This window comes from Ovis aries, chromosome 24 (assembly GCF_016772045.2).
Source record: "Ovis aries strain OAR_USU_Benz2616 breed Rambouillet chromosome 24, ARS-UI_Ramb_v3.0, whole genome shotgun sequence".
Classification (NCBI taxonomy): domain Eukaryota; kingdom Metazoa; phylum Chordata; class Mammalia; order Artiodactyla; family Bovidae; genus Ovis; species Ovis aries.
Window position 1 is genome coordinate 10,680,024 of NC_056077.1, and position 14,239 is coordinate 10,694,262.

At 47.7% G+C, this 14,239-nt stretch overlaps 1 protein-coding gene across 3 annotated transcripts in view; it reads right to left on the reverse strand.

Annotated features, from left to right (window-relative positions):
- LOC105604659 (uncharacterized) overlaps nt 1-14,239 on the reverse strand; it is a 166,254-nt gene that overhangs the window by 130,637 nt on the left and 21,378 nt on the right. For all 3 annotated transcript variants that reach the window (XR_009598382.1, XM_060405888.1, XM_060405889.1), the window contains exons 11-15: nt 14,023-14,175; nt 12,061-12,205; nt 9,349-9,507; nt 8,461-8,585; nt 5,851-6,039 (exon numbers count right to left, since the gene is read on the reverse strand). Coding sequence is in view for 2 of the 3 variants with exons in the window: in XM_060405888.1 (XP_060261871.1) it covers nt 5,851-6,039; nt 8,461-8,585; nt 9,349-9,507; nt 12,061-12,205; nt 14,023-14,175 (771 nt within the window). In the remaining variant the exon portion in view is untranslated. The remainder of the gene's footprint in view (nt 1-5,850; nt 6,040-8,460; nt 8,586-9,348; nt 9,508-12,060; nt 12,206-14,022; nt 14,176-14,239) is intronic.

Sequence of the window (14,239 nt, forward strand, 5' to 3'; positions counted from 1 at the left end):
GACTCTAAGAAAACACATTTATATCCAACCCACAGCCCTCATTCAAGTTACTTACTGGCTTCAGATTTAGTCCAAGCGGCTTTTGACGGCAGGGACCACACCCTGATCATCTTTGTGTTCCTGGGCTGTGTGGGGGTCATGGCTGATGGTTAGTGAGTGAACACATGAGGAAATGCCTCAGCCACCACCTTGATCACCCCCAGATGTACATGGAAATGACATTTATAACACCAAGAGGGGACTAACAACCTCAGTATCCACTGGTGGGGAAAAGGTTATGTAAAGTAAGGTCCCCACCCACAGAATGGGTATTAAAATGTTTGCATACAGTAAGTTTTCAGGAAGAAAAATACTCAAGTCCTAGCATCAAGTGGGAAACCAGAGGAAGCACGCATACACACAGCCCTTGCCCAGCAAGTCCACGACTGCGCACACATGGAACAAATGTATCCACAGACATTCACCAAAGGCACACGCGCAAGAACATGCTACCTGTACCAAGCCAGAAACTGGCTTCAACACTGGGTAAGGACATTGGCAACAGTAAGTGGATAGCTGGATAAAGAAACTGTGGTGTGTTCACACCATGGAATGCTGTACAGCAAGGAAAATGAACAAGCTCTAAGTACAGACAGCAACACAGATCGATCTCAGAAACATACTTTCAGCAGAAGAAGTCAGACCCAAAAAAGAGGATGTGGACAGCATTATTCACAATCGTCATAAGATGGGAACAACCCGAAAGCCCATCAGTGGGGAAAGGGACATGCAAAATGTGGTCCATCCATACAATGAATATTATCCAGCCTTAAGGAGGAATGAAGCACAAAATCAGACACATAGGTCAATGGAACAGGTAAACTCACACACCTAAGATCAATTAGTCTATGATAAAAGACACAAGAATACACACTGGAGAAAAGACAGTCTCTTTAGCAAGTGGTGCTGGGAAAGCTGTACAGCCGCTTGTAAATTGATGAAATCAGAACACATTCTCACATCATACACAAGAATAAACTCAAAATGGCTTAAACACTTAAACATAAGACATGACACCATAAAACTCCTAGAATATAGGCAAAACATTCTCTGACATAAATCGTAGCAATATTTTCTTAGGTCAGTCTCCCAAGGCAAAAGAAATAAAAGGGAAAATAAACAGGACCTAACCAAAATTAGAAGCTTTTGCACAGCAAAAGAAACCATAAACAACAAAAAAAGAAAGCCTATGGACTGAGAGAAAATATTTGCAGATGATGCAATCGACAAAAGATTAATTTCTAAAATACATAGATAGTTCACACAGCTCAGTATCAGAACAACCTAGTCATAAAAAGGGCAGAAGATCTAAAGAGACATTTCTCCAAAGAAGACATACAGATGGCCGACAGGTGCATGAAAAGATGCTCAATATCACTAATTATTCAGTCAATTCAGTTCAGTTCAGTTGCTCAGTCATGTCCGACTCTTTGCAATCCCATGAATCGCAGCACGCCAGGCCTTCCTGTCCATCATCAACTCCCAGAGTTCACTCAGACTCATGTCCATCGAGTCAGTGATCCAGCCATCTCATCCTCTGTCATCCCCTTCTCCTCCTGCCCCCAATCCCTCCCAGCATCAGAATCTTTCCAATGAGTCAACTCTTCGCATGAGGTGGCCAAAGCACTGGAGTTTCAGCTTTAGCATCAGTCCTTCCAAACAAATCTCAGGGCTGATCTCCTTCAGAATGGACTGGTTGGATCTCCTTGCAGTCCAAGGGACTCTCAGGAGTCTTTTCCAACACCACAGTTCTAAAGCATCAATTCTTCGGCGCTCAGCTTTCTTCACAGTCCAACTCTCACATCCATACATGACCACTGGAAAAACTATAGCCTTGACTAGACGGACCTTTGTTGGCAAAGTAATGTCTCTGCTTTTGAATATACTATCTAGGTTGGTCATAACTTTTCTTCCAAAGAGTAAGCGTCTTTAATTATTTTTTTAGAGAAATGCAAATCAAAACCACTTCACACCATGCACCTTAATGTTTATAGCAGCACAGCCAAGACATGGAAGCAATTGAAGTGTCTACTGAGAGATAAATGGATAAAGAAGATGTGAGATACACACACACAATGGAATACTACTCGGCCATAAAAAAAAATGAAGTAATGTCATCTGTGGCATTGTGAATGGACCTAGAGATTATCATACTAAGTAAAGTCAGACAAAGACAAACATCGTATGATATTACTTATATGTAGAATCTAAAAAATGATATAAATGAACTTATTTACAAAACAGAAAGAGACCCACAGACATAGAGAGCAAACTTATGGTTACCAAAGGGCAAAGGGGATGGGGAGGGATAAATTAGGAGTTTGGGATTAACATATACTCAGTACTATATATAAAATAGATAAAAAAGAGGACTTACTGTACAAAGTGAAAGTGAAGTCACTCAGTCATGTCTGACTCTTCGCGACCCCATGGACTATAGCCCACCAGGCTCTGCTGTCCATGGAATTCTCCAGGCAAGAATACTGGAGTGGGCTGCCATTTCCTTCTCCAGGGGATCTTCCTGAAACAGGGATTGAACCCAGGTCTCCTGCACTGCTAGCAGATTCTTTACCAGCTGAGCCAAGAGGGAAGCTCCTAAATTTTGTAATTTTTGGTTGCACCATGAAGCATGTGGAATCTTAGTTTCCTAACCAGGGATTGAACCCTCATCCCCTGCGGTGGAAGCACGGAGTCTTAACCACTGTACCACTGCAGGGAAGTTCATGAAGTTCATTCAGGGAAGTTGCTGTATAGCACAGAGAAATATACTCAGTATCTTGTCATAATCTATAATGGAAAAGAATCTGAAAAAGTGCATATGTACACACACACACACACACACACATATAACTGAATCGCTTCGCTGTACACCACAAACTATCACATAACAAATCAACTATATTTCAATTAAGAAATGAATTATTTGTGCAATGGAAAAAAAGAACGAAGTACTGATCCATGCTATGACACAAATAAACCTCAAAAACATGCTCGGTGAGAGAAGCCAGACACAAGAGGCCACATATTGTGTGATTCTGTTTATAAGAAATGTCCAGAACAGATAAATCCATCTAGACAGAAAGCACATTCGTGGTTGGCAGGGCTGGGAAATGAGGGGACGGCACGTGACCACTAACGGAGGTGGGGTCTCCTTGGGGTGACAAAAATGTTTTGGAACTAGACAGATGTGGTCGTTGCACAACGCTGTGAATGTATCACGTGTCACTGAATTGTATATTTTTAAACGGCTAACTTTATGTTATGTGAACGTCACTTTTTTCCCAAAAGGGTACATGTAAATGATTCTATTTACATAAAGTTCACAAAAGGAACTAGATGTGACTTCTACTATCAACCAGATTGAAGTAACAGGGACTGAATTTCCCTCCCCGTGTGGAGCAACTCGAAACTCAGATGAAACAGATTAAACAAAAGTTCCCAAGACATTAGACACCACCAGGTAATGCAAGATGGTGAACCCAAGAAACAGGAAATAGCAAGTGAGCCTCAGCTCCCCGCCTGGAGGGAATTCAGGCTGAGGGGCTGGGAGGGGAACAGAGTGTGGCAGGGCAGACTCTTGGAGTTACGGATCTGGGAGCCTGGGGAGACCAAGGTGACTGGACATTGCAGGGCAGAGGACAAGAGGGGAAAGAGTTGCGCAGAGAACTCTGGATGTCTCCAGAGGGTTCCAAGAATCTCTATAACACTGCTTTAGGCCAAGACTTCTTAGATGTTAACACTCAAAACACTACACATAAAAGAAATGGATAAACCTGACTTTATCCAAATCACGAATGTCTGCTCTTTAGAAGACACTGCTGGGACTTCCCTGGGGGTCCAGCGGTTAAGAGTCTGCCTTCCAACGCAAGGGACATGGGTTCGATCCCTGGTCGAGAAACTGAGATACCACATGCTGTGAGGTAACTAAGCACACACATCGCAACCAAGAGAAGCCCACTACTGCAGCTACCAAGCCCGTGCACTCTAGAGCCTGGGTGCCGGAACTAGGGAAGCCTGCACACCGCAGTGGAGACCCAGCATGGCCAGAAAAAGACACTGCTAAGAGAATGGAAAGACCATCCACACCCTGGGAGAAAGCATTTGCAAGTTACACAGCTAACAAAAGTCTTGCGTTCTGAATAGATCAAGAATGTTCGAAACTTGCTCTTAAGAAACCAACCCAATTTTTTTTTTAAACAAAGGACAAAATATTTGAACATACACTTCACCAAAGATGCATGGATAACAAATAAGCACATGAAAAGATGCTCAACATTAGCAGCATTAGGGAATAAAGCCACGAGATACTACCGCACACTTTTAGAATGGCAAAAACTAAAAAGTCTAATCCTACCAAGTGTTGGTGAGGATGTGGAGGAATTAGACCTTTCCTACACTGCTGGTGGGGATGCAAAATAGTACAACCACTTTGCAAAACAATTTAGCTATCTCTTAAAAAATTAAACATATGATCCAGCCATCCCATTCCTCAATATTTACCCCAAACCTGAAAACATATGTTTATATGAAGATTTGTAATGGTAAGTCAATCCAGTATCTTGCCTGGAAAATCCCATGGATAGAGGAGCCTGGCAGGCTACAGTCCATGGGGTTGCAAGAGTTGGACACATCTTAGCAACTAAAACCACCACCACGTACATAAATGTGCATAGCAGCCCTACTTGTAATAGCCCCAAAACCGGAAATAATGCAAATGTTCATCAACAGGTGAATACTTAAACGGACTGAGGTCCATCCCTACAACGGAACACTACCTGACCATAGGAAGAAATAAACTACTAGTATACCCTGCACGAGGATGAATCTCAAAATAATTATACTGAACAGAGGAAGTGAGGTCAGAAAGCAGCACGTGCTTTACAGACAAAAGTATGTGCTGCAAGATTCCATTTACGCAACATTCCAGAAAATGCAAACTCGTCCATCATGACAGAAAAAGCATATCACAACAGGGGGGCAGGGCTGGAGCAGGAAGAAGGGATTAAGGAGACTAAGAAGCCTTTGGGGGTGATGGATATGTTGATTTAGTTGATAGTGGTTTCATGGTGTATTGCTGTTGTCTCTCAGTCACAAAATCATGTCTAACTCTGCAAGCCATGGACTGTAGCCTGCCAGGATCTTCTGTCCATGGGATTTCCCAGGCAAGGACACTAGAGTGGGTCAGCATTCCCTCCTCCAGGGCATCTTCCTGACCCAGGGAAGGAGCCCTTGTCCCCTGCATTGGCAGGCAGATTCTTTTCCATTGAGCCATCAGTGAAGTCCCTTCAGTGTTTACATATGTCCAAACTTGTCAAACAGTATGCGTCAACACTCTAAACACATACCATTTATTGTAGGGCAATTATACCTCAACAAAGCTGATTTTTTTTTTTTAAACAAAGCTGTTTTTTAAGGTTACTCAGTGCTATTAGGAGTCAGAACAGTGGTTGCTTACCTCTGGTTATGGGTGGGTAAACCAGAATAGGGAGGCAGAAGGGTGCCTCTGGGGAGCTTATGAGGGGTCTGGGTGCTGGTTACAAGGATGTTTCACTGATGGAAACACACTTCCAAAGTGGGCACTTTTCTATATCAAATGGTTTTTCAAAAGATGACATATCAAATGGTTTTTCAAAAGAAGGCAGGCTAGCAGCTCCCTGCTGAGATCTGGACCAGCAGTTTGCTTCTGTAAGGGGGTAGGGGTGGGAGGGAAGGGTTAGAGTTCATGGACACCTGCGTCCCCCAGTCCCAAAGCCCAAGCTGGCGTCTGACGGGGGGCAGGCGAAATGAGGTGGGCACAGGTGCTTCCCTTACCTTCTGCTGCAAGTCTCTCATCCTTCTGGACCTTTCTCCTGGACAGGCTGGGTTGGAGGGTGTGGGCCCTGGCTCTGCCTCTGGGGGCTCCTTCGCCTGAGCTTGTCTCTTCTCTTCCTGCCCCCAGAATGACTTCGGGCCAAACAGCCTGCGGGCCATTTCCTCGGCATTTTCCAGCCGGAGCCCCAACTGGGAAGGAAAGTCAGGGGCTCAGGGAACAGTAACTTGGTTATAATAGTAACCAAGAGCTATGGGGTTGGGAGCTTGAACAGGGGGCTCCAGGCTCCCTAGGGCCCATCCAGGCCCAAATGTCAAGAGATACAATCTCAGCTCCACATCTGCTTGGCAAATGACACATAGCAAGAATTCCGACCAATTCTTTGAGGCCTGGTTCAAATGTCACCACCTCTGGGACGCCTTCCCTGAATTCCCATATCACCGGCTCCATACATCCCACCTCCCCACCCTCAACCAAATTTATTACCCCTTCCTCTGAGTGTCAAGCACAATGCTCCAAAGTCACACTCAGACTAATTTATGTGTCTCCCTGAAAGATCTTGAGCTCTATGAGAGCAGGGACCTGTGTCTCATTCACCAAGGGCACTCAATGCCTGGTGAGATGGTTAATTCTGTCTCTACATGACTGGGCAGTGGGGTGCCCAGATATTTGGTCCAGTGTTATTACAGATGTTTCTGTGAGAGCATTTTTTAATGAGTTTAACATTTACATCAGTGGACCAAGTCAAGCAGATCGCCCTCCATTATGAGGGTGAGCCTCATCTAATCAGTTGAAGGCCTGAATCAAACAAAAGGCTGCCCTTCCTCCAAATAAGAGGGCATTTCTCCTCCCTGACTGCCTTCAGACTGGGACATTGGCTTTTCCTGTCTTCAGACGGGAACTACACCATCAGTTCCCCTGGGTCTCCAGCTCTGCTGACTGTAGATCTGGGGCCTGTCAGCCTCTATAACCCTATTGATTCTACTTTTCTGCAGAACCCTGACTATCAGATGACCTGACTGATTCTCAAAATCTGATGGATGAATGAATGAGTCCTTCCTTCATTCCATCTACCTATCCATCCACCCATGTGTTCACTCACTCTTACATCGTTTCCTTCCGACCTCTCATCTAGATGTCTATGAGAGCATTTGTAGAGAAATTACCAGACGTTCAGCCCTTGGCAGATCTAAGCTCAGGTGCCCAGCAGGCAAAGTTTGGATGGTAAGTCCCCAGTTCTCCATAAATTAGAAAGTGCTGGGATAGAGCACAGAGCACCCTCCCTCAGACAGGCTCCAGGGACCTGGGGGGAAGAGATGGAAGGGCCCCAAGGTATTACATTACTTCAAAGCTTGCTGGGCACATGACCTCAGAGATCATCCCTCTTCCATTGCTGCCCCTTACAAATCATTTTCCACATTCAAATTGCCTGTCACTCCCCAACTTGAAACCCTTCCTCAACATGGTCCTGCTCCCTCCCTGAGTTCCCATCTTACTATTCTCCTCCTGTTCTCTAATCTATTTCTGTTCCTTAAACACACCAAGCCCTCTGTCATCTCAGGAACGTTGCACACACTGCCCTCTTTCCCCCTGGAAGGTTCTTACCTCAGTTTTTCACACGGCTGCTCCCGCTCATCCTTCAGATCTCTAAACTCACTACTTAGAGTTGCCATTGTTTTACGGACGCATCTACCCATTTCTTATCTGTCTATCTCTCTGGGCTGTGAGCACCAAGAAGGCAGGAATTGTATCTCTGCATCATCATCATATTCTCCGAGCCCAGCACACAGCATAGTACCTGGCACATGTTAGGCAGAAGATGGATACTGTGCAGTTGATGACAGGTTCACAGATGGATGCATAGATGGATAGAAGGGTGGATAGATCAGGAAGAACAGATGAAGAGAAAGGTGGGTGGGGAGACTGACAGACGTATGGATGGGCAGAAGGGTAGATGAATAAATAGTGGATGAGAGAGTAGACGAAGAGATAGTAGGGGTAAGTGAGTGAATAGATGGGTGAGGATAGAAGAATGGATGGAAAGATGGATGGATACAGATGTATAAGCATACGGAAGAGTGTGTGGACAGATGAGTAGGTGCGTAGGTGTTAATAAACAGGTGGATAGATGGGTGGATGACTGAAAGAATAAAGATGATCGCGTGAGAGTGTAGATGGAGAGATGGGTGGGAAGGTACATCAACGGATTGGTGGGTGAGAAGGATGGATGGATGACTGTACGGATGGGGTGATGGATAGGCGGATGGGTAGCTAAGTGGTGCATAGATAGATGGGTGGGTGGATAGGTGCATGACTGGGAAGATAAATGAGTAGGTGAGAGGGTAGATGGAGAGAGATGGCAGGTACACAGATGGATGAGAGGGAGGGAGAGGAGGAGGGATGGGGTCATAGATGTTTGGATTTATGTATGGGTCAGCAGGCTGGATGAGTAGATGGGTGGACGGGCAGATAAATGGGTGGGTGGAGGCTGGGGGCTGGGAGTAGATCGATAGACACAAGAAGTGAGGGATGGAAAGATGGATGGATGGGATGATTTCTGGCCCCAAGCCCAGGAGACACCCTGTAGAGACTGAAATAAGGCCCCCTCTTACCTCCAGGAGGTTGAAGGCATGACCAAGAGCGTGGATGGTCAGGTTGGCTGTGGCAGAACGGGGGAGGAAGGAGGCTGGAGAGAAGAGAAGGGTCCCCTCCAGGTTGGCTCCCAGGCTGCCTGATGCTGGAAGAGAGAGAAAGGATCAGTGCCCACCACGCCACTCACAGGGCAGGAGTGAACAGCTGAGGGGCTGGAGACAGGGCCAGACAAGTGGTGCATCCTCTCAGCCAGGACAGGAAGCTCAGAAGTAAGCCTTACCAAGAGCAGAGGGAAGGTCACAAATGTACCCACATCTGCTGATAGGTGGGGGGCAGCCAGAGCACCCCACCCTGTCCCCCAGCTTTCCAAGTAGCTGAGGGGGGTTGGATACTTAACCTAGAATGGGGTCTCTTTTTGATTCTGTTTAATTACAAGGAAGCAGTTGTCTCTGGTTGATGCTAATCTCCCTTTTTAACCCAGGGAAAAGCAGTTCTCAAACTCGCCGCCCTCAGCAGGCGAGAACCCGTGAGAATTCAACAACAGTGTTTCACGGTCACTGCGTCTCTTTTTAGGACAACCCTATTTTTAGAATTAAACTGAAGAGGTTTTCCTTTAGCATAACAGTAAATTTAAAAGAACCAGTTTAGAGAAAAGATGGAAGTACTATTTCATTGAATGCTATGAGGTGGCTCATATTTAACTATTTTTTACCTCTTCCGACAAAAATGGCAGATTGCTATGAGGATACAGAAAAAAAAAAAATCAAGCAGATGGCATGTGAATATCTGGACATTTAGCAACAGACATGGCCTCAGCCTTATCCACATGTCCTCTGGAGTCAGAACTCCCGGGTCCCCAAGCCTTTGTGGTCCCCAAGGAGGACAGTGCTGGTCAGAGATGCCCATACCTGAGCGGAAGGTGACGTCAGAGTAGGACGAGTGTTTCCACACCTCTGGATGGAACTCCCGGCTGACAATATCTTCAGGGACGGCCTCCCGGAGGCTCTGTTTCAAGGGGTCGTCGGTCTTCAACAGCTGCAGGAGGTGACTCCACACAAAGGAGCCCACTGGCGTCCAGTCACAGCCGGAGGGGAGGGAAGGGGAGGGCGATGAGGGAGGGCCCACAGCTGACACAGTACAGAGAAAAGACCTCCAGCCTCCCGCTCCAGGTCCTGCTATTTCTACCCACCAGGGGCTTCTCAGGAGCCTAGCTACTGGGAACCACGTCCTCTTTGTAGATAAACAGCAAACAGAAGTGCCTTAATGGAACTTGGAAATCTAGGCTGCACACGGCATTCTGATGCACTTTCCTGAAGGAAAAGGGAGCCCACTGGACTGGTTTGAGAGTGTGGGAAAGCCTTGGTTTGAAAGTCAGACCTGAGCCTGAAACCCAGTTCCACCACTCATGAGCTGTGTGACTCATGGGCTGGTCACTCCACTTCTCTGAGCCTTAGTTTCCTCATCAGTAAAATGAACTATAATGACCCATCTCCCAGGGGAGTTTGCACAGATCAGTCAACAGCAGAGTCTGGACCTAAAGGACTGAGTATCTTTTAGGGTTGGGAAAGGGTAAACATGCAGTCTGTGATGGGGACCCTCTGAGGCTCTCCGGAGAGTTAAAAATGAAATGAATGTACCAAGGGAAAGGAGTCCAACAGAGGATATTATTCTAATTGGGAACACCAACCCCCTTGCTCATCCCAGGTTCTCAGAATGCCCATCAGGGAGCTTCTAGAACAATCCACCAGGAAACAGAGATGAGAATGTTTTTGCTCCCATCAGGCAACATACAAGCCTGATACCGCAGGGTATCTATTAAGGCTGCCCCTTGGCTGACCCCCTCTGAGGGGCTTGGCCCAGTGGTCTATTGATGTAGAACAGCCCCACCCATCCCATCCCACCCTAGAAACTGCCAACAACAAACTGCGGCTTCGAGTAGCACCATTTCTTTTCCTCTGGAGGCTGGGGAGGTGTCATTTCTTTAGAAGGTAGTTTAGCAGCATCACATCAGACTTTCAAACGTGTGTGCACACCTTTATGCTGGCTGAGTGTGTGTGCACTAAGTCATTTCCATCATGTCCAACTCTTTAAGACCCTATGAACTGTAGCTTGACAGGCTCCTCTGTCCATGTGGATTCTCCAAGCAAGAATATTGGAGTGGGTTGCATTTCCTCTTCCACAGGATCTTCCCAACCCAGGGATCAAACCCACGTCTCTTAACGTCTCCTGCATTGGCAGGTCGGTTCTTTACCACTAGCACCACCTGGGAAGCCTCTTGTTGGCTACTTCTGGGAAATTATCCTCCGGCTAGATTAGCAAAAGGGTCTGAAGGGGGATGGACAGAGAGATTCATTTTGGTTGCTGTTTCTCATGGCAAAAGACTAGGAAAAAAAATCTAAACGCCCATCACTAGGGACTGGTAAAGTGGACTATGGTTTAAGCTCCTAGCGGAACATCCCGCAGCTGCAGCTAAGAACCCAAGTACCCTGATGTGGAAAGAGCTCCCGGACACACTGAAGGCAGAGGCAAAGGGCACAACCAGTGTGTACACCATGATCCTGAGTGGCTGCTGTTGTTACGGTCATAACACATCCATGTTCATACATGCACTACATGTTCTGATGGGACACAGAAGAGAATGGTCAAAGTCAGTGCCTTCAGAAAACAGGACTTAGGGATCAGGAGGCAAGGAAGGAGGCCTTTAACTTTCCATTTATATCTTGCCGTCTGCTTTGAAATTTTGGCTGCATAATCATAGCAGAGAATGAGATAGTTGCATGGCATAATTGACTCGATGGACATGAGTTTGAGCAAACTCCGGAAGATGGTGAAGGACAGGGAGGCCTGGCACGCTGCTGTCCACAGGGTCGCAAAGAGTGGGACACGACTGAATGACTGAAGAATAACAACAATAACAGCAGCAGTGATAATAACATGGACAGTGAACAGCTATGCATACAGCACTCACAATGCTCTAAATGCCTTCCTGTATTAATTCATTTTATGCTTCCTTTATGAGGAAGGTACTGTTATTACCCCCATTTCACGGATGGAGAAACTGAGGCTCCCAACGGTTTGGTCATTTGCCCAAAGGCACACAGGTAGGAAGTGGCTGAGCTGGGACCTGAACCCAGTCAGGCAGTCCCCAGACTCAACTCACTGCGAATTATGTCAGATCACTGTGCACTAGGAAAAAAAAACTTTTCAAAAGTTAGCTGAGCTTATCTTTTGAAGTTCTACCTGTTCAAAAGGAACTCTCTGACCCCTCAAGGGGTCTGAGATTCGCAGACACTGTCCCTGGCCTCAAGTCTCTCCTCTCCTCTCTCCTTTAGGTGGTATGCCATGACCTGGCCAAAGCTAGAAAGGAGCTCAGCGACTGTCACCCCATTGTACAGATGAGGAAACTGAGGACCAGAGGGAAGCAACTTCTCCTGGGTTGTTCAATTGCCACCAGGGTGAGGGGAGCATGTGAAGTTATTTGTCCAGATGGTGTGGCAAAAGAAGGGGAACAGAAGGGGATGGGAAGACACCTGAGGGATGGAGGCAGAGTGCTCTGGAAACCCCCGCACCCATCTGGTGGCACCCAGGCCAGCCCCTGCCGCCCACCTGCAGCTGCTCACCCTGGGTGGACTGCTCTCCGGCCTGGGTATGCCGCACCTGGGCAAACACCTCCTCGCCCGGGCACTTCATCAGGGCCAGGTAGGCATTGATGCGAATCTCAGTATCCTCCTCGGAGTTTTGGTACAGGCTGGAGAGCACGGATCGCTGCCTCGGGCAAAGGGAAAGCCATCACCCAGAGCCCACCCCCCTCACCCGAGAGCGCCATGTCCCCTTGTCTGCCCTGGCTCCAGCAGGGGTCCGGCTGCCTTGACCGGGCTCTCCCAAAGTCTCCGCTGCTCCCAGACACTCTCACCTGGGGCCCGATTGTGGGACATGGGAGTTTGCCCAGTCACTGCCAATACCTAACTCCCCAGAGCCCCAGCCCAGAGCCTTATCAACTTCCACAAGTAACAATGGTAAGGGCTTCCCAGGTGGGGCCAGTGGTAAAGAATCAGCCTGCCAATGCAGGAGATGAGACGTAGGTTCCATCCCTGGGTCAGGAAGATCCTCTGGACAAGGAAATGGCAACCCACTCTAGTATTCTTGTCTGGGAAATCCCATGGACAGAGGAGCCTGGTGGGCTACAGTCCATGGGGTCACAGAGTCAGACATGACTTAGCGACTGAGCACCATGCAAACAATGGGTAAACAGGTGGGTGTGGCTACATTCCAAGAAAACATCATCTGTGAAAACACCATAGCAACAGACTCACAGGAGGTATTCCCTCTAAAGATACTCCCCATGCCCCCCTTCCTAAGCAAGCCACTTCCCATACCCCGTGACTCTCTCCCTCAGCACCTGCTGGTTCCCTTCACAGCACAGCCATCCGCCCATCCACTCATGTAGCAACATTAACTGAGCACCTATCACGTGCCCAGCGAGGTGCAAGGGAACAACTGTGAGCAAGACAAACCCCGCTCTGTCCATCTGAAGCTTACATTCTAGTGCAGAGAGACAGATAGTAAACCAGGTGAATATATAGTACGTTGCTGCATGCAAGTCACTTCAGTAGTGTCTGACTCTTTGCAATCCTATAGGCTGTATCCCTCCAGGCTCCTCTGTCCATGGGATTTTCCAGGCAAGAATACTAGAGCAGGTTGTCATGCCCACTTCCAGGAGATCTTCCTGACTCAGAGATAGAAGCCATGTTTCTTGCATCTCCTGCATTGGCAGACAGGTTCTTTACCACTCGTGCCACCTGGTAAGCCCATAACTGCTAAAAAGGGAAAAATAAAATAGGGCAGCCGGATGCCTGGGGGAGCTTGAAAAGGTCAGTTGCAAGTGAAAGGAAGCCAAGGAAGATCCCCCACAGTAAAAAGTAAAAGGAGAAGAGCATGTGTAAATGCCCTGAGGCAGAAGTGAGCCCTGGAGGCAGCGTGGCTGGGCAGGAGTAGCGGGGGTGAGGGAAGCAGGAAATGAAGCCAAGAGGTGCTCCTGGATCAGTGGTCAGATCACAGGAAGGACTCTGACTAAATGAGGCAGGAGCCGCTAGTCCAAGGGTCAGCAAACTTCCTACAAAGGGAAAGATGGTCAATTGTTTTGCCTTTGCAGACCATACAGTCGCTGTTGCAACTACTCAATTCCACAATCAAAGCAAGAAAGCAGCCCAGACCACACACCAGTGAACAGGCAGAGCTGTATTTCCACAACACTTCACCTACAAGAACAGGCAATAAGCTGGATGTCGATCACGGACCTTGCTGACCCCTGAACCAGCGGGTTTGCAGCACAGATGGCTTATGTGTGGTGTGTTAGTAATCACTCACTCACTTGAGTATTCGATGAATACAGGACCCCCTACCCCAGATACAGGCTCTATGAGAGCAGAGACCTGGGCACCTGTTCACACCAGTGCCCAGCACATAGTAGGTGCTCAGTAAATGCGATGAACGAATGAGCAAGTGAAGACGTGCATTAACAGTGGTTCAAGACCCACTCCTGCCCAATGCCAACCCCGGTGAAATAACTCCCAGGAGCTCACGTCCGCAGAGCAGGGAACCCTCCGGAAGGCCTGGATGGCCCCCAGCCGGATCTCATGGGGGCAGCTCCTCAGGGAGGCACAAGTGCTCAGCTTGGGGGTGAGAGCTGTGGCTGCCTGGCCAGCGTTGCCAATGGCCTTCAGCACAAACAGAAGCTGAAACAAGATGACGGTGGGGCCTTGAGGCTGGTGGTGGCGTCCAGCCCACCCGCCCAGTCTA